Raw genomic sequence first — 27189 nt, 5'->3', positions numbered from 1 at the left:
TTCCCAGGTTCTGAGGATGCGTGTAAATGGAGCATCTGGGTTTTCCATAAGCACTCTCAATGTCTCAATGTGTCATGTTCTGCCAACCCTCTCACTGCTGTGAATGAGTTACTTCCATATTTCGATGAATTAAAAAAGTTTCAAGTATCTATAATACAACATATGTGCCGCTTTGCATGCTGTCATTTTCAAAGAACCATGTTTCAATATATTGAACCGATTACGAAATATGATGGCTGTTATGGCCATTATTCGCAAGACGCAAAGATGGAACTGTCCGCCAGCTATAAAAACCAAAACTAGAGAACAAGGTGAGATTTTGTTCTGCTCTTAATTTTACATAAAATTTCAATATTTTATGTACATTTCATAAACATCAATGTATGAGTGTTTTTACCTCTGTAGGGTTTTATAATTTCATGCAATACTTTACTTGAGTTGATGCAGCACAGTAACCATGATAAATAACAAAAAGAAATTCAGTCCTCTATCAAGAGAAGATATCACAGACACTGAGACATGCAAAAATCAAATATTTTCACTGAACAGTTTTCTTAAAATCATATGGTAAGTGTTTCATAGCGGCCAGAACACTATCTCTCGGCACAGGTAGCAGCATTGGGAAGCAGTACAGCAACAACAAAGCTGCACTCAGCACGGAATGCAGAGAACACATCTGTAAAGTCAAAGGGTTAGTGGCAACTTAGCAGATACAGTTATCTTCTTCCACTGAAGATATTGTCCACAGAGATAGTCACAGTGGTGTGACTGTTAAGGTTCTCTCTATATGATAGGTTGATAATGCTTTTGGGTTCCTAGCTCGCTTGACAGTTACATCTGGCACACAACATTTATTTCTGCACACCTAATCATCTTCAGGTACTCCAAGCTATCATCTTGCATGAGCAGGTGCTCACCGTCTTGACTTCAAGCAAAGTGTGAGGAACTGTGGTGTCGTGTGTATAGCCAAATTCAACTTTATATGCTTGCTACATCCTTTTATGCACATTTATTTTTCTGCTCCCATTCCATTATTTCATAAAACATGCATCTTCTCTCTGTTTTCAAGCTCTGAAATGAACAGTGATATCTTAACAAACCAAGTGCCAAATACCATGCCTTCCTAATGCAAAACCTCGGTTCCTGTTCGTAACTTTAACACCTTTGTTTCAATAAACTCCTTAATTACCTGAAACAGAATACCTGTCTTGCCACATCTTTCTAGACCAATCAGTGCTGGACAACAGCAGCTTCCTTTAGATGTGTCACTGATGTTCCTTGCATCGCTCTGCAATTGTTCTGATCATCTGTCCGTGTATCAAATTCCATGTTTGCATCATACACAATCCATTTTTTGAGGACTGGATTACCTTTAATGTTGCAGCAATGCTTCCATCTTCATTAGTGGGAGAGATATACATTGGATGCAATGTTTCTTTAGGGCTCTACCAATTTTCCAAAGATTAGACTAGTGCAGGGCTTGAAGGCGACCCTTGACTTTTTTGCTGCTCTCCGTCTCATTCTCTTCTTTGACTGTTGTGGTACAAATAGCCTCTCCACTTGTAATCTGTTTAGTAATACTGCAGGGCATACAACTGGAAGTTACTGCAGGTAAATAAGATGAACTTCCTTAGTGGGAAAACATAAGGCTACACAGCAGTGGTCTCTTATTCAATTGCTATTATCCGATTTTACTTCCACAAGTGAACTATGACTGCCATGGCTGTTTACCTGAACAGATTTAGACTTTGTTTGCCAAACAGTAGAGCCTGGACTTACACCAATTTCAATTAGCAACTCTGGCATATTAATTTCTATCTGGAACTAAGCATTGCATTAATTTCCATCAAGAACCATTTTGTTTGTTTTCATGGACTAATAGATAATTTTAAGCTGTTGTTACAGATGTTAATTTGTATCCAGTAAATATCGTTGGGCACAAAATGAGTGTTACAAAAATCTGACTACCTATTCTTGCAGAATACTATTTGCAGCTGTCTTAGTTCTTGGACCACTCTCCTAGTATGACAGTATGTCAGCTTGTTGAAACAGAGTCCTAAGCACTGCACTTTCTTCCGAAGGTCAGTGGGCAGCTGTACATACCAAGTCCAAAGAACTTGTCTGCTCTTAACCTGTCTGCTCTTATCTTCATTAATACATCAAGGAAAAGTAGCTGGTCCCTGTTTTCAAGTCCATCATGAATTATATATTAGGATACATGTAGTTTAATGGTTCCAAGAAATCATGAAGTTTTCATTTCATGGGAGCTTACAACAAACATTGTTCACCTACTGACAGGAACACAAAGGTCTGAGTTTATCAGATTATATCACCTTTGTTTCAAAATGTTTAATTTATAGATTCAATACAACAGATGATACATGGCCAATGCATCACCACCATATCAGTCTGATCACAATACATAGAAGAAATGTCACTTCTTGTTGTTGTTGTGGTCTTCAGTCCTGAGACTGGTTTGATGCAGCTCTCCATGCTACTCTATCCTGTGCAAGCTTCTTCATCTCCCAGTAGCTACTGCAACCTACATCCTTCTGAATCTGCTTACTGTATTCATTTCTTGGTCTCCCTCTACGATTTTTACTGTCGACGCTGCCCTCCAATACTAAATTGGTGATCCCTTGAAGCCTCAGAACATTTCCTACCAATCGATCCCTTCTTCTGGTCAAGTTGTGCCACTTCTAGACGGCATAAAAGCTGTAGAACACAACCAACAAAGAAAAGTTTTTCATATATGAAGACTTTGGTAAAACATCTTCCATGCTTGTCACACATTTGAGCCAGGTGAAGGGTGCAGATGCACTCAATGTGTGTGGGGGCGGAGAGGGCTGGGTTGGGGGGAGCATAAGTGTGTGATGGTGACAAGCCGGTAAGCTGAGTGGAAACACTGTTCACAGTGAGGAATTCCTTTATTTAATTCCAATATATGACATGTCGCAGCTCAGCACCCCACTCTGCTGTCCCTGCTCAATGCTGACATGTGGGCAGCAACGTCTGCCCTATACATTGAGTAGGCATCCTGGGATGCTGATGGAAAACTCATGGCATGCTGGTGGACTCAAAGAGACCATGATCATGTTGACGGCAGTAACCTAATCACCTCAGCAGCCTGGAGCCCTGGTGGCCCCTCAGCTCCACACGTCTTCAGTGGCAGCAGGTGGAGACAGCTGTGCATGGAATTTAACTAACTGCCCTCTGGCAGCAGTCAGATGGCAAGTCAGCATGGCTGTGACACCAAGTGCTATCAGGAGCTTAGTACTGGAAGTGGCAGAAGCTGCTCGGTCTCGAACCCATGGCTACTGTTGGCAGTGCCCAGTTGTATGGCTGCCCAGCATGGCCCCTTGGACTATGGCAGTGTTGCTGGGCTCAAGCAATGAGTGAATGCTTGTGTCTCAACATTCCTCCATATTTACAATCCTCCAAGGCACAATTGTTTTGTTAAAACATGGCTCCTGGTCACCCATGACAAGAGTGTTGCGCTGTCATGGTGATATCAACCCACCCACTATGGACATTACCACTCTGTGGTGCAGTTTTCCACTGAGCATGGCTAGCCTCATCTTGCAATCCCCTTACAAGTACGAAGTGCTATCCAAAATTTTCAGGACTGGTGCTGCCATCTGTTGAAAACCTTACCTTTGGACTAATGGTCACCATCACCCTCGAAGTAGTTCTCATCCGCACATGCACACCAGTCCCAGGCCTTCTGCCACTGGTCAAACATTTTCTGGGAGTCCTGTTCTCTAACACTGCCAGCAATGCTCCTTAAATCCTATCTAGAGTGCCGAACCAACATCCTTTCAACTTGAGTTTCAGTTTTGGGAATAGCATGAAGTTGCAAGGTGCCCAATCTGGTGAGTACAGTGGGTGGGGTACAACCGCCATATTGTTCTCTGCCAAAATGGTACTGGTGAGCAAGGATGAGTGACAGGGCACGTTGTGACGCAGCAGTCAGTTCCCTTGACACCATAGTTCGGGCCGTTGTCGCCACACGTTTTCTCAGAGCTGTCGCAAAACGTCACAGTAGTACATGGAACTCTCTGTTTGGTTGGGAGGGACGAATTCCTTGTGCACAATCCCTTGGTATCAAAGAAAACGATGATCATCCTCTTCACTTCGCTCTTAACCTGTCTCGCTTTTTTGGTTCTTGGAGAGCCCGGGCTCTACCACTGGAATGGTTGTTGCTTTGTCTCTTGGTCATAACCGTAAATCTAGCTCTAGTCACTGGTGGTAACCCGTGACAAGAAAGTTGGATCATCAGATTCGGTCTGACGAAGGTCTGTGCACATGCGCTGTTCTGTTCATGAAGCCATCATAAAATCGGCACACACCAAACAAAGAGAATTATAGAAATCACTGTGGACATGCAACACGTCCTCCAAGCTGAATGCCACTTCGCACACTGACTCATCAGATATGCAGCTCTCGCCACCTGGCAGTACAAAGATCTACTACTCCTACTTTCCAGATGGAATGTCCCAAAAAGTTTGGATTCCACCTTGTATGTTATTCTGACCTACTTCACACTTACACTGCGATTGTTAATGCAGTACTTCATGCAAGCTCTCTCATTATGTCTTATTACTTTTTGCTAGAAACATCCAGCCCATTGGATCCAAGGTCAACCAGATCCATGAACAAAGATAGTTACCACTACACTAGTTATTCCTACTTATTACACAATTACCATATTAATCCTGAACCTAACAATCTTTTTTCTACCCCTCACTCGGGGAGTGCTGTCCATGAGAACTTTAACTGTCTCTGGATCATGTGTCTGAATTACTCATCATCTCATATATGTAAAAGTTAAGCCAAGCAAAATGAGAGTCATAGTTACCTGACATCTTCCATGCCAATATTGTCTTATATCCTGCAAAAACTGTTCCACTGTGAATCGCCACTCCTGTATGGCTATCATATGACTCAATAAGTGGTCCAGTCTGGGTTCCCAGGTGCCATTAAACTGTCATAGTGGTCACTAAATGAAGTGTAGGTACCATAACATCACACTTAGTTCCTTTGATCAACAACCCACTACCTCGGAATTCTAAATGCCTTGCTGTCTTCAGTTTCCCTTGCTCACAGCAACAAACCACCACTACTACTACTACATCGTCATATACTGAATATATCCAATGTAAACCTTTTCTCCAAAAATATGGTTTTGGTTTGATTACTTCTTATGGACATTGACACCCCTCTGCTCCACCTCTGAACAATTGCTCAATACTTGTACTCTCACCCACTGCCACTTCATGTGTGGGCATAAGGTGATCACTCAGCTGAAGCTCACCCTTGATCTAATGATCAATATGTCTAACCCTGTATTATGCCTCCTCCTCTCACTTGTACAAACTTTCCAACTGCCACATAGGTGTGTATCATGTAACATCTAATAATGCATGCTTGCCTACTACCAGAATCCTCATTGATACATATAACTATGCACTATCTGTGACCACATCCACTGTCGCACTATGGTGGTAGAACAGCAAGGTCTAGCTACCCGGCTCTGCTACTAACTGTAATTCTGGTGGTAATACCCTTTGCAAAAACTAATATTCCTCTCCTCTGGCCCTTTCTGAATATGCAACCCGAGGACAGGGGCCAGTATCACTTAACCTTCCCCAGAAGCACATCCTCTCTGATGGCAAATCTCAATAGACTACCGATATATCCTTCTCTAACAAAATACACAACCTGATCTGAAAGGAAGTAAACAACCTACACTACATACGTGAAAAAAGTACCTAAGATCACGAAACTACATTACATATTGTTTATTTCCTTGGCCTTAACAAATACTGAGCATGAGATATCTGGACTTCCTCCTCCTGTTGTTCACCCCTCATCCCTTCGCCTCTGGCTCCTTCTTCACTTTCAATCTTATCTCCTTTGGAATCATTTCTTGCATATCCTTGAATGGCCATAGATGTCCAAAATGCACAATTGTTGAGCTTGCTGGTAACTGTAATAACTGTAGCTTTACATTTGCTGATGAAGTGGTCTCAATCACGTGATAAGGGCCCTAGAACAGCATTACAAATTTATTCATTTTCCCTCTCAGAGTATATAGACTCGATAACACTGCTCAGTTCACTGAACCTTCTTGCTTCTCCAAAGTATTACTATTCGCTCGTTGGACCTTTCTCAAAACTTCCCTCACTTTTCTTGCAAATTCTCCAACTGACTCCTTGTTCCTGTCTCCTTTCTCTACAATCGTGTCAAATGGTGAGGGCATCTTTTTCCTATATGCCACCTCAAATGGTGACAACCTTTGCTAGTGTGTACTTGGGAATTATACACACTCACTACAAGGGATAAATTTGTGTCCCAATCTGAATGGTGTGCACTCACATCACAACCAAGTATCTATCCAACTGCCTAATGAACTCATTCCATCCTTCCATTGGCCTCAGGATGAAATGGACTTGTTCTTGACTTTTATGGATTTGTTCTTTTCTTTCTCTTAATAACCAAAAGAACTTTTTCATCAGGTGTGACAAAATTTGTCCCCTGTTACGTAATTACTGTTCCCAGAACCACAAACTTACGTATCCACCATTTCACTGACACCTGTGCGACTGACTGCATGTTGGCCTATGTAATGAAAAAAATGTCTATTATGGGCAGTACAGAATGGTTACTCACTGCTGTTCAGATGAATGGTTCTACCACATCCACCCCTATGAAACTAAACATTCCACTGCCTCTTGCAACCTTTGCAACAGTACCAGCCTACTTTCAATTCAAATCTGCACATTGCACAACTCTACATGATTTCTAAAATATTTATATTCCGCATCAGAACTGATACGGAATGTAAACGATATGGCAAGCAGGACCAGTTCGGCATGCATGACAGATTATTGTTAGAGCAACGTTGCCACCTAGTTTTGTGTTAAACTTCAGTGTGTCCACTGAAAAGTTGATACAGGCCTACAGGGAACATCACTTACGAAGAGCACCAGCTTTTGCTGGCACAAATCATATTTATTTATTTTATTTTACTTTTTTTTTTTTAAGTCCAAGAACACACACACATTGAAGGTGAATTTCACTCACAGAGACCTTAAACTTCAAAAAGTCAAATGTGTGTATGCTCTTCTGAGATCATAATGATGTTTAACACCAACTGACTTTTTTTTTTTACAAAGATATCCTTGAAAGGCTCAAGAAATAGGTGACTCAAATGAGATGACCAGACACTGCAGACAAGTGGAAGCTGCATCATGGTAATTTTTTTTACCACAAGGAATCCTTCTATGTTGGTAGTGTCCCAAAGGTGCTGAAAACAGAGTTTTTTGGTGTATCCTGTGGAGCTACTTCCCACTGATGGTATCCAAGAAGTACTGGCATGGAGGACATTCATAAGAATGTGACCAACAATTACAGGCCTATCAACTGAAGTCTTTCAGCATAGCTACCAAGTCAGTCAGTGTATAGCTGCTGAAGGGAACTACTTTGAAGGGGACAATATTGTTTGAAAAAAAAAAACTAAAAACTTTGGCAGATAAAAAGTCTTTTCTCTCACATCTCATAAAATGCACCCAAGAGCATGATTTGATACACCACATGATAATAGAAATGCCTTCTGTTAAGTCTGGATAAAACAAACACCAAACTCACGTCAACACCTTTTTGAATTTGACAAATGCTCCATGGTGTTCCTCTGACCCACAAACTTAGTACCCTTTCTCATCAACTTTGGACGCAGTCATGCTGTATCAACAAATCCCCTCACAAACTTCCTATAGTAATCTCACAGACCCACAAATGACTAACTCCTTGTTGGTTACTGGTACTGGAAAGTCTTGCACTGCTTGTATTAATCTAGGATCGGCCCTCACACTATCATAACCAATAATATGGCCTAAATAGTTGACTTCTCCAGTGCAAAGTGACATTTTTCCACACATCTTCCCAACACGCCCCTCAACCGTTGCCTATGCTCCTGCATATTCCTTCAAAAGACAATTGTCTAGTCAAGATACACCAGACACTGATAAGATTTTAATCCTTTCACAACCTCAACCAGTACTTGCTGGAATGTTGTCAGTGATTTTTTTAACCGAAAAGGCATTCTTCTAATCTGATACTGTCCCAAAGATGATGAGAACACAGTTTCTGATGTATCCTCCAGAGAGACTTCCAAATTATGGTATCCACCTTTCGAGTTCATTGTCAAGAAGTAGTGGCATTGCTCTATGTTATCTATCATTTCTGTAATGCTTGGAATCGGGTAGGCATCTGTCGTACCTTTACAATTCAAATAGTGGTAATCGAACAAATACATAACTTCTTCAAGCCATCCACAGACTTCTTGGGCATGATAATTCCCATCTCCCATGGCTACTACTTTCTTCTATTATCTAATCAGCCAATTGTTGATTTATAAATTCCTCCAGAAATGGTTGCAGTTATCATGATATTCTGTAAGCTCTCTGATACACTGATACACCTGTGCTTCATTCCTTGTCGGAATCCTGTGCTGTGGTACTGGTGTAGTAGTCAACAGTCCCCGTGGGGGGGGAATATATATATATATATATAAAACAAAGATTCCAAGACTTACCAAGCGGGAAAGCACCGGCAGACAGGCACAATGAACAAAACACACAAACACACACACACAGAATTGCTAGCTTTCGCAACCGATGGTTGCTTCTTCAGGAAGGAGAGGGAAAGACGAAAGGATGTGGGTTTTAAGGGAGAGGGTAAGGAGTCATTCCAATCCCGGGAGCGGAAAGACTTCCCTTAGGGGGAAAAAAAGGACAGGTGTACACACACACACACACACACACACACACACACACACACACACACACACACACACACACACACACACACATCCATCCATCCATCCATCCGCACATACACAGACACAAGCAGACATCAAGCTTATGTCTGTGTATGTGTGTGTGTGTGTGTGTGTGTGTGTGTGTGTGTGTGTGTGTGTGTGCGTGTGTGCGCGCGCACGAGTGTACACCTGTCCTTTTTTTCCCCCTAAGGGAAGTCTTTCCGCTCCCGGGATTGGAATGACTCCTTACCCTCTCCCTTAAAACCCACATCCTTTCGTCTTTCCCTCTCCTTCCTGAAGAAGCAACCATCGGTTGCGAAAGCTAGCAATTCTGTGTGTGTGTTTGTGTGTTTTGTTCATTGTGCCTGTCTGCAGGCGCTTTCCCGCTTGGTAAGTCTTGGAATCTTTTTAATATATTTTTCCCATGTGGAAGTTTCTTTCTATTTTATTTACATCATTTTGTTTATATATATATAAAACAGAAAGAAACTTCCACATGGGAAAAATATATTAAAAATAAAGATTCCAAGACTTACCAAGCGGGAAAGCGCCGGCAGACAGGCACATGAACAAAACACACAAACACACACACACACACATATATATATATATATATATATATATATATATATATATATATATATATATATATATATATCTTGGAATTCCAGTGACAGGTCCTCCATCTGTGTCCTCTCTATCCCTTCCAGATGTTTCAATTTTTCATGAAATTTTGCCCTAGCAACACCCTATTCCCTCCTGTTTCACGCAACTTGTAACATGGTGGGTTCCAAATACCTCCTATGGCCTCTCGAGGTCACTGACACTACCCATATATCCCTGTTGATGACCTGTACTACCCCTAACTACTATTCGCATTAAATTGGTGATAGGCCATGCTATTCCCAACACTTCTTTGTGGCTGGTAGCACTGCTTTTGCATATGCCCTGTATCCCCACAATTAAAACGTTTTACATTTGATGTAAACACATGCCTCTCCGCTCCCTTACCCCCACGAAAGTATCGATTTTCTCATACTCCAATGCTAACCAATCCCCGCACACAGATTTTTAGATACCCCAGTGTGCACCCTCCTCGACATTTCTGGTGATAAACTATATATATGTATAAAGGAAACATCCAGTGTTAGTTGCTCAGCCTCCTGTAGTACCGCTTTATCTACCTCCTCACTATATGACAATTCATAAATGTGTAAATTCAACTTCATAATTCTATAGGCAAAGTCCTCCACTACCGAATTACGCCTTCTGGAAACCATAACCAATTGCTCATGAAAAAACTGTGCGAAAATATATTAAAAATAACACAAAAACAATAATACCGCACTAACACAGACAGAAATCTCCACAGCTACTTGTATTATCAATTACACTCCCTAGACTTCATTCCCCATGACAGTCGCCACACAAGAACAAAATGGTCCGATTCACTGTAACCAATGATATTGCGACTTGTGAGTCGGACATTACAAAGCAGAGTGACAGACAATCTGCTGCTGCTGCTTTTGGACCCTCAGTTCTCCTGACACCATTCTTAAGGGTACCCGAAGCAGACAACCACTCTGACACCATTATGAAGAGAGCAGCTGCACTCAGGAGGTGAGTAGGTGGTGACAGGGAGGTAGGCCTAGTGGAATAATGTCTTTATTTAATTCCAATACATGATGTACCAGCTCAGCAAGGCAAACACACTACATTCTATTGTCATTGGCCAGCACTGAAGTATGGGTGGTGACTTCCACCCTGGATAATTAGCAGGTGGCCTTTGACATGACAATAAGCAAGCAGAGTACCTGTAGATGACAATTAGATCAGTCAATGAAATTTTGAGCATAAAATGATATTAGTCAGCTCTGCTGGGAACCATCACGTAATATCATTTGTGATTTGAAATAGAAAAGGTTTCCTTACTACTTTCTCTTGAAGCACTATCACCAACAACAAAGAGAGCTTCTTCCCAAACATCAAACAAAGGCTTGGATTACAAGACTCCTCAAGAGAACTGGCCCACTTTCTGACTACGGTGGTCCATATGCCACATACTGCCACAACATCAGAGGGAGAAGTAGGCACTTCTGAGGACACTATATGGTAATGCACTCCGTAGACAGATGTGGCCAGTGCCAGGCAACAACTGACTGCTTCACGCGTCAACCTGACACATTCTGGGGAACACTGCCATGCAGTGTCTATTAAGGCCTGGGAGGCACAGCATAAGCCATGACTGCAGCTACAGATCAGCATACTACAAACTGACTGTGAGGAGTCTCTGATGCAAAACCTGATGTTGTAGTAGTAGTTGTCGTTGTTGTTGTTGCTATTGATGTTGTCGTTGTTGTTGTTGTTGTTGTTGTTGCTATTGACGTCGTAGCAGTAGGAGCATCATCATCATCATCAGCAGCAGCAGCAGCAGCAGCAACTATGATGTTAGTGATAGTATCAGTAGTATCAGTAGTAGTAGTAGTAGTAGTAGTAGTAGCAGCAGCAGCAGTAGTAGTAATATTTAGACTATTTACATCATCGTTATTATTTAACCTGAAGTAAATAAAGAAATACGACTGCAGACAGAAAAAACAACCTATTGTAGAATAATAGGTAACAGGATTTACATCTTATTTATGTGAAATTTGAATTAAAAAAAATTAACAAAGTATTAGCTTAAGTCAATCAAACATTATTATATCAAACAATAGAAAAGCCAGGATGGTATAATGCCAATATTATGAAAAGGATAGATTGCTACTCACCATATAGTGGAAATGTTGAGTCGCAGACAGGTACAACAGAAAGGCTACTAAACATGTTAAGCTTTCAGCCAAAAGGCCTTCTTCTGAAATAGACAACTTATACACACACATTCATGCAAATGCAGCTCACACACACATGACTATTGACTCAGCTTCAGGTGTTTGCAGAAAACTGTACACTGCCTTTGCTCCTGCCCCGTTCCACCCCGACTTGTCCAGACTGTGTGAGCTGCATTAGCATGAATGTGTGTCTATGATTTCTATTTCAGAAGAAGACTTTATGGCTGCAAGCTTACATGTTTAATAGTCTTTTTTGTGTCTGTCTGTGACTTAGCACCTCCATTATATGGTGGGTAGCAATCTCTCCTTTTCATTATGTTATCATTAAACATTATTACATATTCAACAAAAACAATGCAATGAATATTATGTATTGGAATTCTTACAGCAACTCTTGCTTGTTGATTCAGAACTGTGAGGTCAGCACCAAGGTTAATATTAGCAAGATTTTCCAAAACAACATTGAAACCTTGCCCTCCTATTGCGGCTACGGCATTGTTGAGATAACCCTTTTCTCTGAAAATAAAACAGCAACAAATTACTTTAAGTAACTTCAGTCAATAATGCCTGGTGTTTTAGGAGTATCCTTACCTAGCATATGGCATTCATGATATGGCTCTACAAAGAGAAAAATGGGAAGTAGCACAGTGGTTCAAATTCTACATTATACTGTAGGACTCAAATAACTGGCTGCATAATTCAGTTCATGGATCAGAGGACGATAACATCATACTTCATTTGAAAGAACCATCTCTGTTAGAGCATTTTGTTGTTCAAAGCAATCTTTGCACTGACACCCACTTTATTTTTGTTTTTAACATGAGATATCAATTGACAACACAGAACACTACTAAAAGCATGTACATACCTATTTATCCAAACAACTTACTGACAATGGCACACTGTACCGTTAGGACTTCATCAAACCTATCAACCTGCAAATTTCTTTTTCATGAGGCTAAAGTAAAAAAGCCTTAAGGTAATGTTGAGAGCTGCAAAAAATCATTAAGGACTCTTCAATTCATCAAAATACATTTATATTTTCTTACATTCATATAAGCTACAACATTCTTATGACAGTAAATAGCTGTATGAGATGGAATAGAATTCTCTGAACAGAAGCAATGTTGCGCAGCAAACAAAAATGACACTTAACCAGTCAAACTTTCAGACAAGATCCCCCTCCAGATGCAGCACACACTCATACAAAAGCCTGCCCCCGCCCCTTTCCATACCTCTGCATCTGACATAAGGATCAGAATAAAGCATGGTGGACAAACAGCCACTTACACCACCTGGTTCGCATTTTGAAACTTTACTTCCATAAGCAGAAATCTCCCACAGAAATGTATGAATGTTACTGCAGATGTGAGATGACATTCTTCCTCAAAATATTTCATTTTGGAGTTTTGAACAATTTGATGCAAGCCATGTTTTAAAGTTCCTAACAAGGCATTCCAGGTCTACTAAACAACAGCTGTGAATGAGATCAATGATCAATAAAGTCACAATATTTGTAAGTGATGGTGATCCAATTATACAGGATAAAACAGAATGGTGTGCACATATAAAGGAGAGGAGACTCTGAGTAATGTGGTGGAGTGTACCTTTTTCACATTAGTGAACAGCATTGGTCTATCAGATGTGTGTTCAATGGCTATTTTCTTCTCAAATTGTTTGTCACTAAGAGTACACAAACAAGTAACAGCAACGGTGTTCAATAAAATGTAGCAGCAAAATCTAAGTCCTTCCACAAGGAGAACTCCAGGCACTGACAACCACTAATAGAGAGTAGATGCAGCCTGCTCCGTGGGACTAAAAGACAGAGAAAATACTGCAACATCACCAGTTTATCTTATATCTTCCTGCACAGAATTCTGCACACTGCTCTCTAGATATATTCTGAACATTTCTCATGTTGATGTGTTCACAATTTTGCAAGATCACATGCATAGTATGAGCACTGTGACTGCTAATTTTTAAACAGAAATGGAGGTGAATGGACTTACATGACTTTTAGTGTGACATTTAAGGGCCTACCGCAATTTCGTCTTTAATGTTCCCTTAATCAACATTACTCTGAATGCAAACATGCAAGCACAGGCTGGGTACAACAGAGTCTACCAGTGCCATATGTAGCTAATACTATTCCATTTGTGTGCCAATAAAACATCAATGCACAGTTTCAAATAATCAAACGTATCACTGCCTGGTGAAAACAAAAGGGTGCTGCACTCTTCATGCAACTTTTCACTTGACTTAAATCAGAACAATGTTGTGGTCAGTTTGAGTCATTAATCACTGTTTCTTAATAAAGAACAGACAACTCTAATAGCAAACTCACAGACTAAATTCAATTACATTTCCCAATGCTGACAGGCACAGTTACCAAATGTGAACAACTCAAAGAGAACTGCCTTGGAAGTCACTGCATCCACCTCTACCTTTCCTAAACATCTTTGTGATTTAAAAATTCATACATATTCTTCATTGGTTACCCACTGAAGGTAGTTAGTTCTTTGTTTCTGACCTGTAGTATCTGAATTTACTTAAGAGTAATCAGTCTGAATATGTTTGTTACAGAAACTTTTTCTTAAAGTGCTAGGACATGTAAGCTCATAGAACCAAGGAATAAAGACCGCATCACTGAGTTACATCAAAATTCTCAGGAGTTAGTTCAAAAAATTGTTTGTACTAAGAAAAAATTACAGGGCACATTATACCAACAGAACAATTACAGGTAAGAAATAATGTAAGTGACAAGAAGTAAGTGACTCACCTTAAGCCGTAAGTCAGCAACTTCAAATAACTGAATCATTAGTTATAAGCTGTTATCCTTATTTTTATTATGCTTCACTAATGGATATAATGACAATAATTTTAAACCGTGTAATCCCCACATCAATGTTTATCTACTCCAGCCCCCCTCAGCTACCAAGGTGAACAATGTAATCTATGAAAATCATGATTCAATGTCTACTTTGGAGATCTTTTATTGGATTAAAAAACATGATTCTTTTTTGTGTTACTTTTTTCCATTATGGGCTGTTTCATTTACTGCAATTTCAAATGATTTCATTCTATACTGTGTTCAAACTTGAAATTACTTACTTATGATTAAACACGAAGTCTGCTCCCAGACTCTTTACTAGTTCCATGCCTTCCAATGTTCCAGCCGTGCCAACGACAGAAACTCCTGGAAAAAAAATTACTTCTGTTCTCAAATTTAAATATAAGGCTGTTACAAACAATGAGCTAACAAGTACTATGCCATACATCAATCTACTTTACACAGATACTGCAAAAGCCACTTGCTGTAGTGCTAATTGCTCAATATAGTTCTTCCCACGTATTTAAGCAAAAAATCTAAAAATACAGGTATGGAACGTTAATATAGTCACTTTTATTTTTCAAGGTTTGTTAGTAGTGATGTCTTATCTTTTTTCAATGAACTTTTACGCACGAGTTTTCCAAACTGACACTGTATCACTGTGGTTTAATTGTTAAACACAGGGGTATTCAAGGTGAACGACAAGATGTACTGTTTTCAAGCCCATATTACCATGAAAATAGTCTGCCCACTCTTGTTTTTTTGGGGCACAACAGGTGCTTGTCACATTGTGCAACTCTGTCAAGGCTGAATTGGATCTTTTTGATGTTGCTTGGTGTCATTCTGCCAATTTCTTCCAGTGAACGGGCTACACCAATGGTCATTGTTAAGAAACTGACAGGTAAGCTCTGCCTCTGCAGCAACTTCTATGTCACGACTAATGCACAGTCTGTGATAGATATGTACCCTTTGCCCTACCCTGACAAGTTGCTCGTGAAATTGTCAGACGGCCACTACTTTTCTAAGATTGATTTGTCAGAAGCATCCTCCAGCTCCTTTGGATGAGGCCACTAGGTGCCTTCTCATTGTCAATACACCTTTCGGCATGTACCAATATAGACACTTGCCTTTTGGCATTGCTAGTGCACCCACAACTTTTCACCATTTTTTAGAACAGCTGACAGTGTATGTACCCAGCTGCATATATTGTTGTTGTTGTTGTGGTCTTCAGTCCCGAGACTGGTTTGATGCAGCTCTCCAAGCCACTCTATCCTGTGCAAGCTTCTTCATCTCCCAGTACTTACTGCACCCTACATTCTTCTTAATCTGCTTAGTGTAGTCATCTCTTGGTCTCCCTCCACAAGTTTTAGCCTCCACACTCCCTTCAGTGCTAAATTTGTGATCCGTTGATGCCTCAGAACATGTCCTACAAACCAATGCCTTCTTCCTGTCAAGTTGTGCCACAAACTCCTCTTCTCCCCAACTCTATTTTCAATACCTCCTCATTAGTTATGTGATCTACCCATCTAATCTGCAGCATTCTTCTGTAGCATCACATATTGAAAGCTTCTATTCTCTTCTTGTCCAAACTATTTATTGTCCATGTTTCACTTCCATACATGGCTCCACTCCAGACAAATACTTTCAGAAACAACTTCCTGACACTTCAATCTATAATCAATGTTAACAAAATTCTCTTCTTTAGAAACGCTTTCCATGCCATTGCCAGTCTACATTTGAAATCCTCTCTACTTCGACCATCATCAGTTATTTTGCTCCCCTAATAGCAAAACTCCTTTACTACCCTGCTTTCAAGACACTGTCCATTCCGTTCAGCTGCTCTTTCAGGTCCTTTGCTGTCTCTGACAGAATTACAATGTCATTGGCGAACCTCCAAGTTTTTATTTCTTCTCCATGGATTTTAATACCTACTCCGAATTTTTCTTTTGTTTCCTTTACAGCTTGCTCAATATACAGATTACCTTGATAATATTGTTATTTCGGGTTCCTCCCCCAAGGCCCAGCTTAACAATCTCCGATTATTGTTTTCTGTTTTGTAGTCTGGGCATCTCACATGCAATTTTGCCAGATCTTAATTATTTCAGCTGTCAGTTGAGTACATAAGTTTTGATGTTTCTCACATAGGGATCCATCTGTTGTGTCACCATGTTGACAGCTTTGCTGGGGCCAACCTCCATTAACGAGTTGCAGGTGTTTTAAGTGAAGCTGTGCACTACCATCAGTTTTTACTGGACACATCCACTGTTGCTCAGCCCCTGGATACACTTCTGCCTAAAAATGTGTCTTTTTCTGGTCCCCAGCTTGTGATCAAGCATTCACTTTGTTTAAATCTAAGCCTCAATCTGCCCCGTGCCTGGCCACTTTTCATCCAGGTCAGCATCTCATGTTGGCTACAGATGCCTCTCAGCATGGTCTTTGCGCCAAGTATTGGAGCACAAATACCTGGATGGATCTGAATGACCCACTGCTTATGGTTCTAAGACTAAGTACCACCCAGCAGCGTTATTCTCAGATTGAAAAAGATGCATTAGCATTTGTGTTTTCCCCCCAAGAAATTTCACCTCTTCTTGTATGGTTCTAAGTTCCATTTAATCACATATAACAAGCCGTTGGTTGCTCTTTTTAACCTTTCAGCTCTGATGCCACACAAGACAGCGCATCGTTTGCAGTGCTTCGCTCTCCTGTTACCAATATCAGATCCATTACCGACCAGCAGGTGCAACTCGCCAATGCTGATGCCTTATCTTGCCTTCCAATTGGGCCAGACCCATCGTTCAATCAGGAAGAGTTCCTTTGTTTCTGTTTGGATAATGAAAACCAGAACACAGTCAATGGTTTTGGTTCAGCATGGATCTTTTACTTAGTAGGGTCCTCACTTTTGTGCAGCTTAGTTGGATAGAAAAACCACCAGGCCATGTCTCGGATCCCTTGCATAATTACTTCTCCCTCCAACACTACCTTTCTGTATTTGATGGGGTTCTTTTGTTAGCTTTGGAGGACACTGCTCTCCGTTTGTAATTCCCATTTCCTTATACCGTAATGTGCTGCAGCTTCTGCACATCAGTCACTGGGGAACTGCTTGCACCAAAGCTTTAGCCCACCGGCATGTGTATTGGCGGGGCACAGATGGGGACATTAAGTGACTTATCACCAATTTCACTCACTGTGTTCAGCATCAGGTGGCCCTGCAGGAGTCTTTTCCCCCTGGCCAATACACAGCACGCCTGTTCCCAGTTTCCCTACATGGTGCATCATTTGTCCACATCCGTGGCGGCTACTTTTTCGGCCCTATCTAAGATTTTTGCAACTGAGGGATTTCTGTGTACCCAGGTTACAAATAACAGCCCTCAGTTCGTTTCTCAATAATTTGCATCTTTTTGTCAGGCTATTGGTGTTCACTATCTCGCAGCTCCCCTGTTTCATCCTCAACATAATGGTGAGGCTGAATACATGGTTCAGAAGTTTAAAACTCAGATGTGGACGTATGTATCCAGCATGTCCACTGATGCTACTTCAAACTGTTTTCTGAGTTTGTAACGTTTCACTCCGGAGGGGGAGAGCAACCCAGCAGAGCTTCTACATAGATATCAACCATGGATCCTCCTCCACCTGCTGCATCAGACGTCACTTCATCCAGCGCTGCTGGCTCCACAACAGTTTCGGCTGGGTGCATCTGTCTGGTCTTGTGGTTTCAGCTATCGGCCAACATGGGTTCCTGACATCATCGAGAGTTGCCAGATCAGCACATGTGCATCATCTGTACTCCTGATGGACGGACATCCCGCCACTTCAACCAGCTGTGGCCGTGAATGATAGATTCTTTTCCAGAGGGGCCACCACCTCCCATACCCCCGCCCCCACCGATCTCTGTTCCTGTGCCACCAATCGTCCAGTTCCACAGCAGGGATCCCCGTCTGGCATATCGTTGTCTGGCATTCCTGCCTCCACCTTCATTCCTTGACTGCAGTCACTGGAGCAACCCTCATTGCACACGATGCCACAGCTGTCATCTCCTCTGTTACTGGGTCCTGTGTGGCTGCTGTCTCCTATGTCCCCGCCGACACCTTTGCCGCTGACTGCTGACCTCGTTGAGGATGTCACTACGGAGACGCCATCCCCAGTCCTACTTGCTGGTGCCTGACCATCACATGCTGTGGCAACCACTGTTGTCGGGTGCTGAAAGGGATGTCAGTGCCGTCATTGGTGTTCTTCGTTACTCAGAATCTCAGTGCCTTGTGAGATCAATGCTTTTTTTTTCTTTCATGGTATCGGCGCATTTTCAGTACCAGTGCTTTTTTCTTGAACCACTGCTTTTTTCTTGAACCACTGCTTTTTTCTGTACCATGTTTTTTTCTGTACCATGTTTTTTTCTGTACCATGTTTTTTTCTGTACCATGTTTTTTTCTGTACCATGTTTTTTTCTGTGTCTAGTGTCATGTACATGCTTTTCCCACCACTGGAAGGGAGAGCAATGTACCTTCACTCCTGATGTGCACGATTTCAGATATTGTGTGTCCATACAGTTCACAGGCCCGTTTATAGAGGCCACCTGGGTTGGCCTCCTCGCACACAATTGGTGAGCCACGACAGAAACTGTATTATTTAAGTGATCGCAAACTAGTGCTCAGCCTATTCTGTAACCTGTATTACTGTTGTCCAGTCAATGTGTTCAATGTTATGCACAACCTGTACTACATTGTATCTTACATTGGCTCTATAAAGCACTATGTTTCATAAATCATACCTGTTCTTGCTATAACAGTAAGCTTAACCAAGAGTGTTGTAAATAGGAGAAAGACATCAATTATGATAGCATTGGTTTACTCGTACATGCAACTGATGGTGCCAGCAGCAGATTCAACAGTGCAACTGCTATGGTAATCAGTTGGTGAAGCACTGGAATCTCAATTAAGGCCTGCAGTTGAATCGGTGTAAGTAGATCCCTGACAGTTGCATTGGACTGGGTGCCGCAGCTCCAAGCGCTAACATCTGTAATGCAATTTTGTACACATTTCTATGGCATGTCATATATAAATGACTCGTTTTCACCTGCAACCATTAGTGCTACAGAGATGAAAGCTGGCAACAATGATGTTAGCTATCATGATCTTCTTACACCGGTATTTTAGTCAAAATTAACTTTGTAGTTCAGTGTAAATTACTTTGTCACTGCAACCAAGCAGTCTCTGTCCTGAATATTACTACTATCATGAGCCATTATTTTTATCGTATCTAGAATAACCACTTAAAAGATCATCCAACATATTTACTAGACCTGAATGGAAATGTGTATTAGATCCAATCACGTGTTGCACCTGGCAGACTATATTTGACATTATAAACTGTGTTGCGCAGCTACATTTTATATATGCAATTGGCTACATTTTTCAAATTATTGTACCATTTATTTATTTATTTATTTATTTCAAACAATGGAAAATCCAGGATAGAATGTAACAATACCAGAGAAGGAAAGTTGCTACTCACCATATAGTGGAGATGCTGAGTCATGATAGACACAATAAAAAGATTCACACAATTAAAGCTTTCGGCCATTAAGGCCTCTGTCAGCAGTAGACACACATACACACATTCAAATAAACGCAACTTGCACACACATCAGCAGTCTCAGAAAGCTGAGACCACACTTATTGTGTGAATCTTTTTATTGTGCCCACCGCGACTCAGCATCTCCGCTATACGGTGAGTAGCAACTTTCCTTCTCTGGTATTGTTAATTATTTATTTGTATGATTGCTAAGTGGAGAGAGAGAGAGAGAGAGAGAGAGAGAGAGAGAGGGGGGGGGGGGGGGCACATCAAGCTGTCACACAAGCCTGGCAGCTAAATTTAAGCCAGATATATTTATTTTATTACAATTTACAACAACCCGGTGAGGACTGAAATTGTGAACTATGCAGTGATTACAATGTATCCATATTTTCTGCATAATAAAGAGTGTGTTGCACTGTAACAGGTGTAAAATGTTGTACCAAATACAGCGCCATGAATCAGTATTCTAAATATATTGTCAGTGGTTAACATTTTGTCTTGTGTTCTGTATCAAGGTACTGGAGAGATTGTCAGTCTTTAAATGTGTGATTACTGTCTCGTTATGTGACACTTAACAATCTAAGTCCCCGTTACAGCAAATTACAGACTACACAGTAATTATTGGAGGAAATTAGTGGTTAGGGTTTAACGTGTGTTACTGCTCTGCAGTATATAATGGATATAGCTCTCTAGTTGTGAAAATAGCTCTTTATATTTCTGTACGATAGCAAATTCACATGAAATTAAAATGGCTGCACTAGTCTTGTTACACAAACTGCAGACATAATCCATAATTGGTGAAAGCATCAGAGTTTAATCACACACAACAGCCTTTCACAGCCAGTATTTGCATCCTTCGTGATTTTTCTCTTATAGGTATTAGGCTGACGTCCAGGGCATGTTTCTGTGCCTAATGTTTCATCGTCCAGTGCTGTTGACATCATCACAAGCTATAATGGCTAAGAAAGCACTTACAAACTTAAATAACATCAGCAAGTCAAACTGTCTGTATGTATGTACACTCCTGGAAATGGAAAAAGGAACACATTGACACCAGTGTGTCAGACCCACCATACTTGCTCCGGACACTGCGAGAGGGCTGTACAAGCAATGATCACACGCACGGCACAGCGGACACACCAGGAACCGCGGTGTTGGCCGTCGAATGGCGCTAGCTGCGCAGCATTTGTGCACCACCGCCGTCAGTGTCAGCCAGTTTGCCGTGGCATACGGAGCTCCATCGCAGTCTTTAACACTGGTAGCATGCAGCGACAGCGTGGACGTGAACCATATGTGCAGATGACGGACTTTGAGCGAGGGCGTATAGTGGGCATGCGGGAGGCTGGGTGGACGTACCGCCGAATTGCTCAACACGTGGGGCGTGAGGTCTCCACAGTACATCGATGTTGTCGCCAGTGGTCGGCGGAAGGTGCACGTGCCCGTTGACCTGGAACCGGACCGCAGCGACGCACGGATGCACGCCAAGACCGTAGGATCCTACGCAGTGCCGTAGGGGACCGCACCGCCACTTCCCAGCAAATTAGGGACACTGTTGCTCCTGGGGTATCAGCGAGGACCATTCGCAACCGTCTCCATGAAGCTGGGCTATGGTCACGCACACCGTTAGGCCGTCTTCCGCTCACGCCCCAACATCGTGTAGCCCGCCTCCAGTGGTGTCGCGACAGGTGTGAATGGAGGGACGAATGGAGACGTATCGTCTTCAGCGATGAGAGTCGCTTCTGCCTTGATGCCAATGATGGTCGTATGCGTGTTTGGCGCCGTGCAGGTGAGCGCCACAATCAGGACTGCATACGACCGAGGCACACAGGGCCTACACCTGGCATCATGATGTGGGTAGCGATCTCCTACACTGGCCGTACACCTCTGGAGATCGTCGAGGGGACACTGAATAGTGCACGGTACATCCAAACCGTCATCGAACCCATCGTTCTACCATTCCTAGACCGGCAAGGGAACTTGCTGTTCCTACAGGACAATGCATGTCCGCATGTATCCCGTGCCACCCAACGTGCTCTAGAAGGTGTAAGTCAACTACCCTGGCCAGCGAGATCTCCGGATCTGTCCCCCATTGAGCATGTTTAGGACTGGATGAAGCGTCGTCTCACGCCGTCTGCACGTCCAGCACAAACGCCGGTCCAACTGAGGCGCCAGGTGGAAATGGCACGGCAAGCCGTTGCACAGGACTACATCCAGCATCTCTACTATCGTCTCCATGGGAGAATAGCAGCCTGCATTGCTGCGAAAGGTGGATATACACTGTACTAGTGCCGACATTGTGCATGCTCTGTTGCCTGTGTCTATGTGCCTGTGGTTCTGTCAGTGTGATCATGTGATGTATCTGACCCCAGGAATGTGTCAATAAAGTTTCCCCTTCCTGGGACAATGAATTCACGGTGTTCTTATTTCAATTTCCAGGAGTGTATGTATGTATGTATGTATGTATGTATGTATCACAGCAACTGTAGGTACTGCCTAAATTGCAGAGTCACGCTGGCGTGTTATGGCACTAGTAGAGGACAAGGGTTAGTGGTGTTTGCTTCATTTAGCACTAAGGATCACAAATTGTCTAATTCCACACCACCTCCTTTTCGGTTAAAACTGTTTTTGTGTCTTTTCTGTTAAATTTACTTTTGTGATTTTGAATTTCTATGGTCTATCTGTACATCCTAGCATAGTAGCTACTGGATCTTGATAAAACCATTGTATAGAGAAATGAGTCAAGTGATTCCTTATCCCAGCGCAGCCTCTGATGATGTCCTTAGCACTGGAAGATGAAATGTTATGCACAGGAAAATACATTTGACCATGGCCTACTATCCATAAATCAACAAAGTAGTGATAGTTCTGGGTCTCTCATTGCTTGTTGCACTTGGCAACTGCAATGAATGGTGGTTGGTATGAAATCAAAATGTTCATTTGTAATTTCCTATGGTTCATAAATAGTGATAGCTACTATTTAATTATATTAGGTTAGAATTTAACCACATTTTCAGAATTTTCAGTAAAACTGGAAATAAGACATACAAGTAGGTTATTGCAATGATGAACGTATATCTCCAACTATGCTACACACTAATCTACTATGGTAATGCCCCCAGGGGCTCAGCATTCACTTGCTGAGTACGGGCTTGGTGACCCCGAGGTCCTGAGCTGGGGACTGGTCAGCGCCGCCAGTCTCCTGTCACCGTAACCCCCGGACATGCTTCAGCGACCACCGTACGGCGCGGCGGTGAAATGTTGTGTGCTTTGGGGAATGGTAATCTTGGCTTGACCACCTGGATTGCAAGGAAGGCCGAGCTCTATAAAAACCCCTCAATCTTTCGGTGTGCTCCGTTCCTGCTGTTGGGGTGGAACAGTCGCAAGCGGGCAACCTCTGGGACACCTGCCGCACCCCAGATGTATAAGGCTTACTCAGGCACATGGGGCTCTGTCTGAGCGGACCTTTCATTCCCTAGCTGCTCGTGGGACCGCAATGGACCCTTCGACCTCTAAATTTCCTCCTACCACTGGCTTGGGTGGGCGATTGGTAGGAAAACACACCCCATCGAAAAAGCGGCTACGCGCTTCGAGTCCTCCAGCGCCTGGTGTTGCTAGAGATTTAACAGACTGTCGTAATGAAGCACATGCTCATAATCAGAATGTGTTTTTGATTATTAAACGGAAGGAGGGTAGCTTTGAGAGGGTTTCTCCCTTTTACATCCACAAGGGTCTTGAGGGAATTGCAGGAACACTGAAATCTGTAAAGTGACTTCGCAATGGGACTCTGTTAGTTGAGACTTCAAGTTCCCGTCAAGTCGCTTCCCTTCGGAAAGCAACCTGTCTAGGAGAGTACGCTATCGAGACCGAGCTCCACTCCACTTTGAATTATAGTAAGAGTGTTGTGACGTGTAGGGACTTGGTGGATATCCCCATAGATGAGTTAAAATCGGAGTGGGCTGACGAAGGTATTGTTGACGTGCAGCATATTATGGGGACCTCGTCAAATCTGACTCGTTTATTCTCACGTTCAGTTGCCAGAGACTCCCAGAGCATGTTAAAGCGGGGTTCTTACGTTTGCCAGCACGGCCATATTTCCCCAACCCAATGCGCTGTTTTAAATGTCAGCGCTTTGGGCGTACTACGTTGGGGTGCAATGGGATAGCCACTTTTGGTAAATGTGGTCAGCCTGCCCATGACGGAGCCGATTGTTCATCGCCTGTGAAGTGCGTGAATTGCTCTGGGAGTCACCCTTTCTGGAGCCGGATCTGCCCCATCTATCTCGAAGAACGGAAGGTACAGGAGATTAAAACATCTAAGCGCATCCCCTATGGTGAGGCCAAGAAGCTCTTTAAGGCAATGCAACCTCCTGTGCTTTCAACATCTTTCGCTTCCACTCTGAAAAAAACGCTACAAATGGCCACTGTTGCTACGGAAACGGAGGTTGCTAGTGTTAGCACTAATACCTGCGCTTGCCGGTGCACTTGTGCTGCTGCGGTTGTTTTGCAACCTGCGGCTCTCCCTGCTACGTCGGACAAGGCCGTGGTTGCTGACATTGAGGTACTTCCTGCCTCTCCCCATATGGCGCCTTCAGCCCAGGCGAGTAAAGCTCGAACTGTTGACAAGGCTTTGCATTCTAAGCCCCCCAAGACAAAGACGCCGAAGGTGAAGGTTTTGCCACCTGCGGAGACTAGTCAGGGTCGGTCCGATGACGAAGCCATCATACTGTCTGACATCTCCCGTGGGTCATCATCGGGGCTTATGGACATTGATGTTGACCGGGTGCGATATTCTCACCCCAGGAATAAATCTCCAGCCAGTACGGGCTCACCTCCAAAGCACGGAGGCAGGGTGAAAGTTCAGCCACCCTGATCACTGGCTTCCATATTACGGTGGAACCTGAATGGGTTCAGGACGCATGTGGCCAAATTACAACTCCTTGCACGAGCGTGCCCTTTGTGCTGATGTCTCCAAGAGACACATTTTCGGGCCACTCATGCTCCTTCTTTACGGGGCTATACCGTATATCGAAAAGATGATCTGACGGGGGAAACAGCAAAGGGTGGTGTTGCGGTTTTTGTCCGTGACATGCACCCCTCATCTGAGCTCCCTCTCGTTACCGACTTGCAAGCAGTTGCAGCTGACATTCTTGTGAGTCGGAGGCTCACAGTCTGTTCAGTTTATTTACCGCCTCAGGATGTGATAGACTCTGAGGCTCTCACGGACCTTATTAGCCAACTCCCATGCCCATTTCTTCTTCTGGGGGACTTCAATGCTCATAATGTCTTATGGGGCTCTCCGACTACTTGCCCCAGGGGTCGCATTCTGGAAAGCCTCATGATGTCTCAAGAACTGTGCTTTCTCAACTCTGGTGCTCCCACTCATTTCTCTACTGCTTCCAAATCGTCATCGGCTGTTGACCTTTCCTTTTGCTCTCCAGCACTCGCGGATTCTGCTCTGTGGGAGGCTGCTGCTGACCTCCATTCTGGTGACCACTTTTCCCTTTGGATTCGCCTCCTGGAAGAGGCTGTGGCATTACCAGTGCCGCCCCGGTGGCACCTCTGCAGAGCTGACTGGACACTTTTCAGCCAACTGGCTGTTTTGGAACACCGTGCCAGGGTCCACGAATGGGTAGACCATGTTACAGCCGTGATCTCCCATGCTGCTTAATTGTCAATCCCATGGTCATCCGGTCATCCCAAGAGGTGTCCTGTCCCTTGGTGGACCACTGAGTGCCGCTCAGCCATCCGAGCCTGCCGTGCAGCTCTGCACTGCTTCAAGTGCCGTCCCTCAGCTGACAATCTTGCGGCCTTTCGGGTGGCAAGGGCCAAAGTGCGGCGAGTGATTAAAGAGAGCAAACGATGGTCATGGCAATCGTTCTTGAACTCCATCTCTCGCTCCACTAGTTCTACGAAAGTATGGGAAGCCATCAGGAGGATTTCCGGGAAACTCCGCCAACTACCTGTCACGGCATTGCTGCATCAGGGATGTCTCCTCACGGCGCCGAGAGACATTGCCCAGACACTGGCCACGCATTTTGCGCAATCTACCGCCACTATTAACTGTGATCCAGATTTCTGCCACTACCGCACTGCCATCGAGAGGGGTCACTTGGACTTCCGATCTCCAAATTCTGAACCCTACAACTGCCCCTTCGCAAAGTGGGAACTGGATTCAGCACTGTCTGTGGCTCATGATACTGCATCTGGTCATGATCAAATCCGGTACAGCATGCTGCGGCACTTTTTGCTGCCATCCAAGGAAGTTTTCCTGAACTATTTTAATATGACATGGTTATCCGGCACGTACCCTGACTCGTGGAGGGAGGCAATTTTGATTCCCCTCCTCAAACCAGGGAAGGACCGAACGCATCCTAGTAGTTATCGCAGTATTGCTTTGATGAGCTGTGTTGGGAAGACATTGGAACGCATGGTCAACTGACGCCTGGTTTGGCTGCTCGAGACCAGGCAGCTCCTTAGCCCCTCTCAGTGTGGCTTTCAGAGATGTCGTTCCACTATAGACAACTTGATCCTGCTTGAGGCCGCCATCCAGCAGGCCTTTCTACGTAACCAGCATTGTCTAGGGGTCTTCTTTGACATTAATAAGGCGTATGACACTACTTGGCACCGCCTTATCCTCAATCAACTCCATGAGTGGGGCTTTCGTGGCCGTCTCCCCATCTTCATTCGGTCCTTTCTTTCTCACCGCCTCTTTCGGTATCGGGTTGGTGATGTGCTATCTGATTGGTACGTGCAGGAGAATGGTGTTCCTCAGGGCAGCGTTTTAAGTGTCACCCTCTTCGCCGTCGCTATTAACAGTATCACATCCACTATCCGGAGTCCTGCCCAATGCTCCTTGTTTCTGGACGATTTTGCTGTTTTCTGTTCTTCCTCCAGTCTTGTCACTGCTAGTCAGCAGTTGCAGCTTACGATAAAGTGCTTAGAGGCATGGACTGCAAAGACGGGTTTTACCTTTTCTGCAGACAAATCTGTTTGTGTTCATTTTAATCGTTCTCAGTGTCTTTTTACCTCCCCTTAATTGCGTCTGAGGGACACCATTCTTCCTTTTAGAGACACTGTGAGGTTCCTGGGCCTCACTTTCGATTCCAAGTTGTCGTGGTTGCCTCACCTTAAAGACCTCAA

The 27189-nt window shown here is 43.3% G+C and overlaps 1 protein-coding gene across 4 annotated transcripts in view; it reads right to left on the bottom strand.

Annotated features, from left to right (window-relative positions):
• Window positions 1-27189, bottom strand: part of LOC126268082 (zeta-crystallin-like) — a 147086-nt gene that overhangs the window by 29570 nt on the left and 90327 nt on the right. For all 4 annotated transcript variants that reach the window (XM_049973566.1, XM_049973568.1, XM_049973567.1 and 1 more), the window contains exons 5-6: window positions 14761-14845; window positions 12036-12165 (exon numbers count right to left, since the gene is read on the bottom strand). In XM_049973566.1, coding sequence (XP_049829523.1) covers window positions 12036-12165; window positions 14761-14845 — 215 coding nt within the window. The remainder of the gene's footprint in view (window positions 1-12035; window positions 12166-14760; window positions 14846-27189) is intronic.

Source organism: Schistocerca gregaria, chromosome 4, assembly GCF_023897955.1.
Source record: "Schistocerca gregaria isolate iqSchGreg1 chromosome 4, iqSchGreg1.2, whole genome shotgun sequence".
Taxonomy (NCBI): domain Eukaryota; kingdom Metazoa; phylum Arthropoda; class Insecta; order Orthoptera; family Acrididae; genus Schistocerca; species Schistocerca gregaria.
Note: the sequence above shows the minus strand (reverse complement) of the source record. Positions and strands in the feature narration are given on the sequence as shown.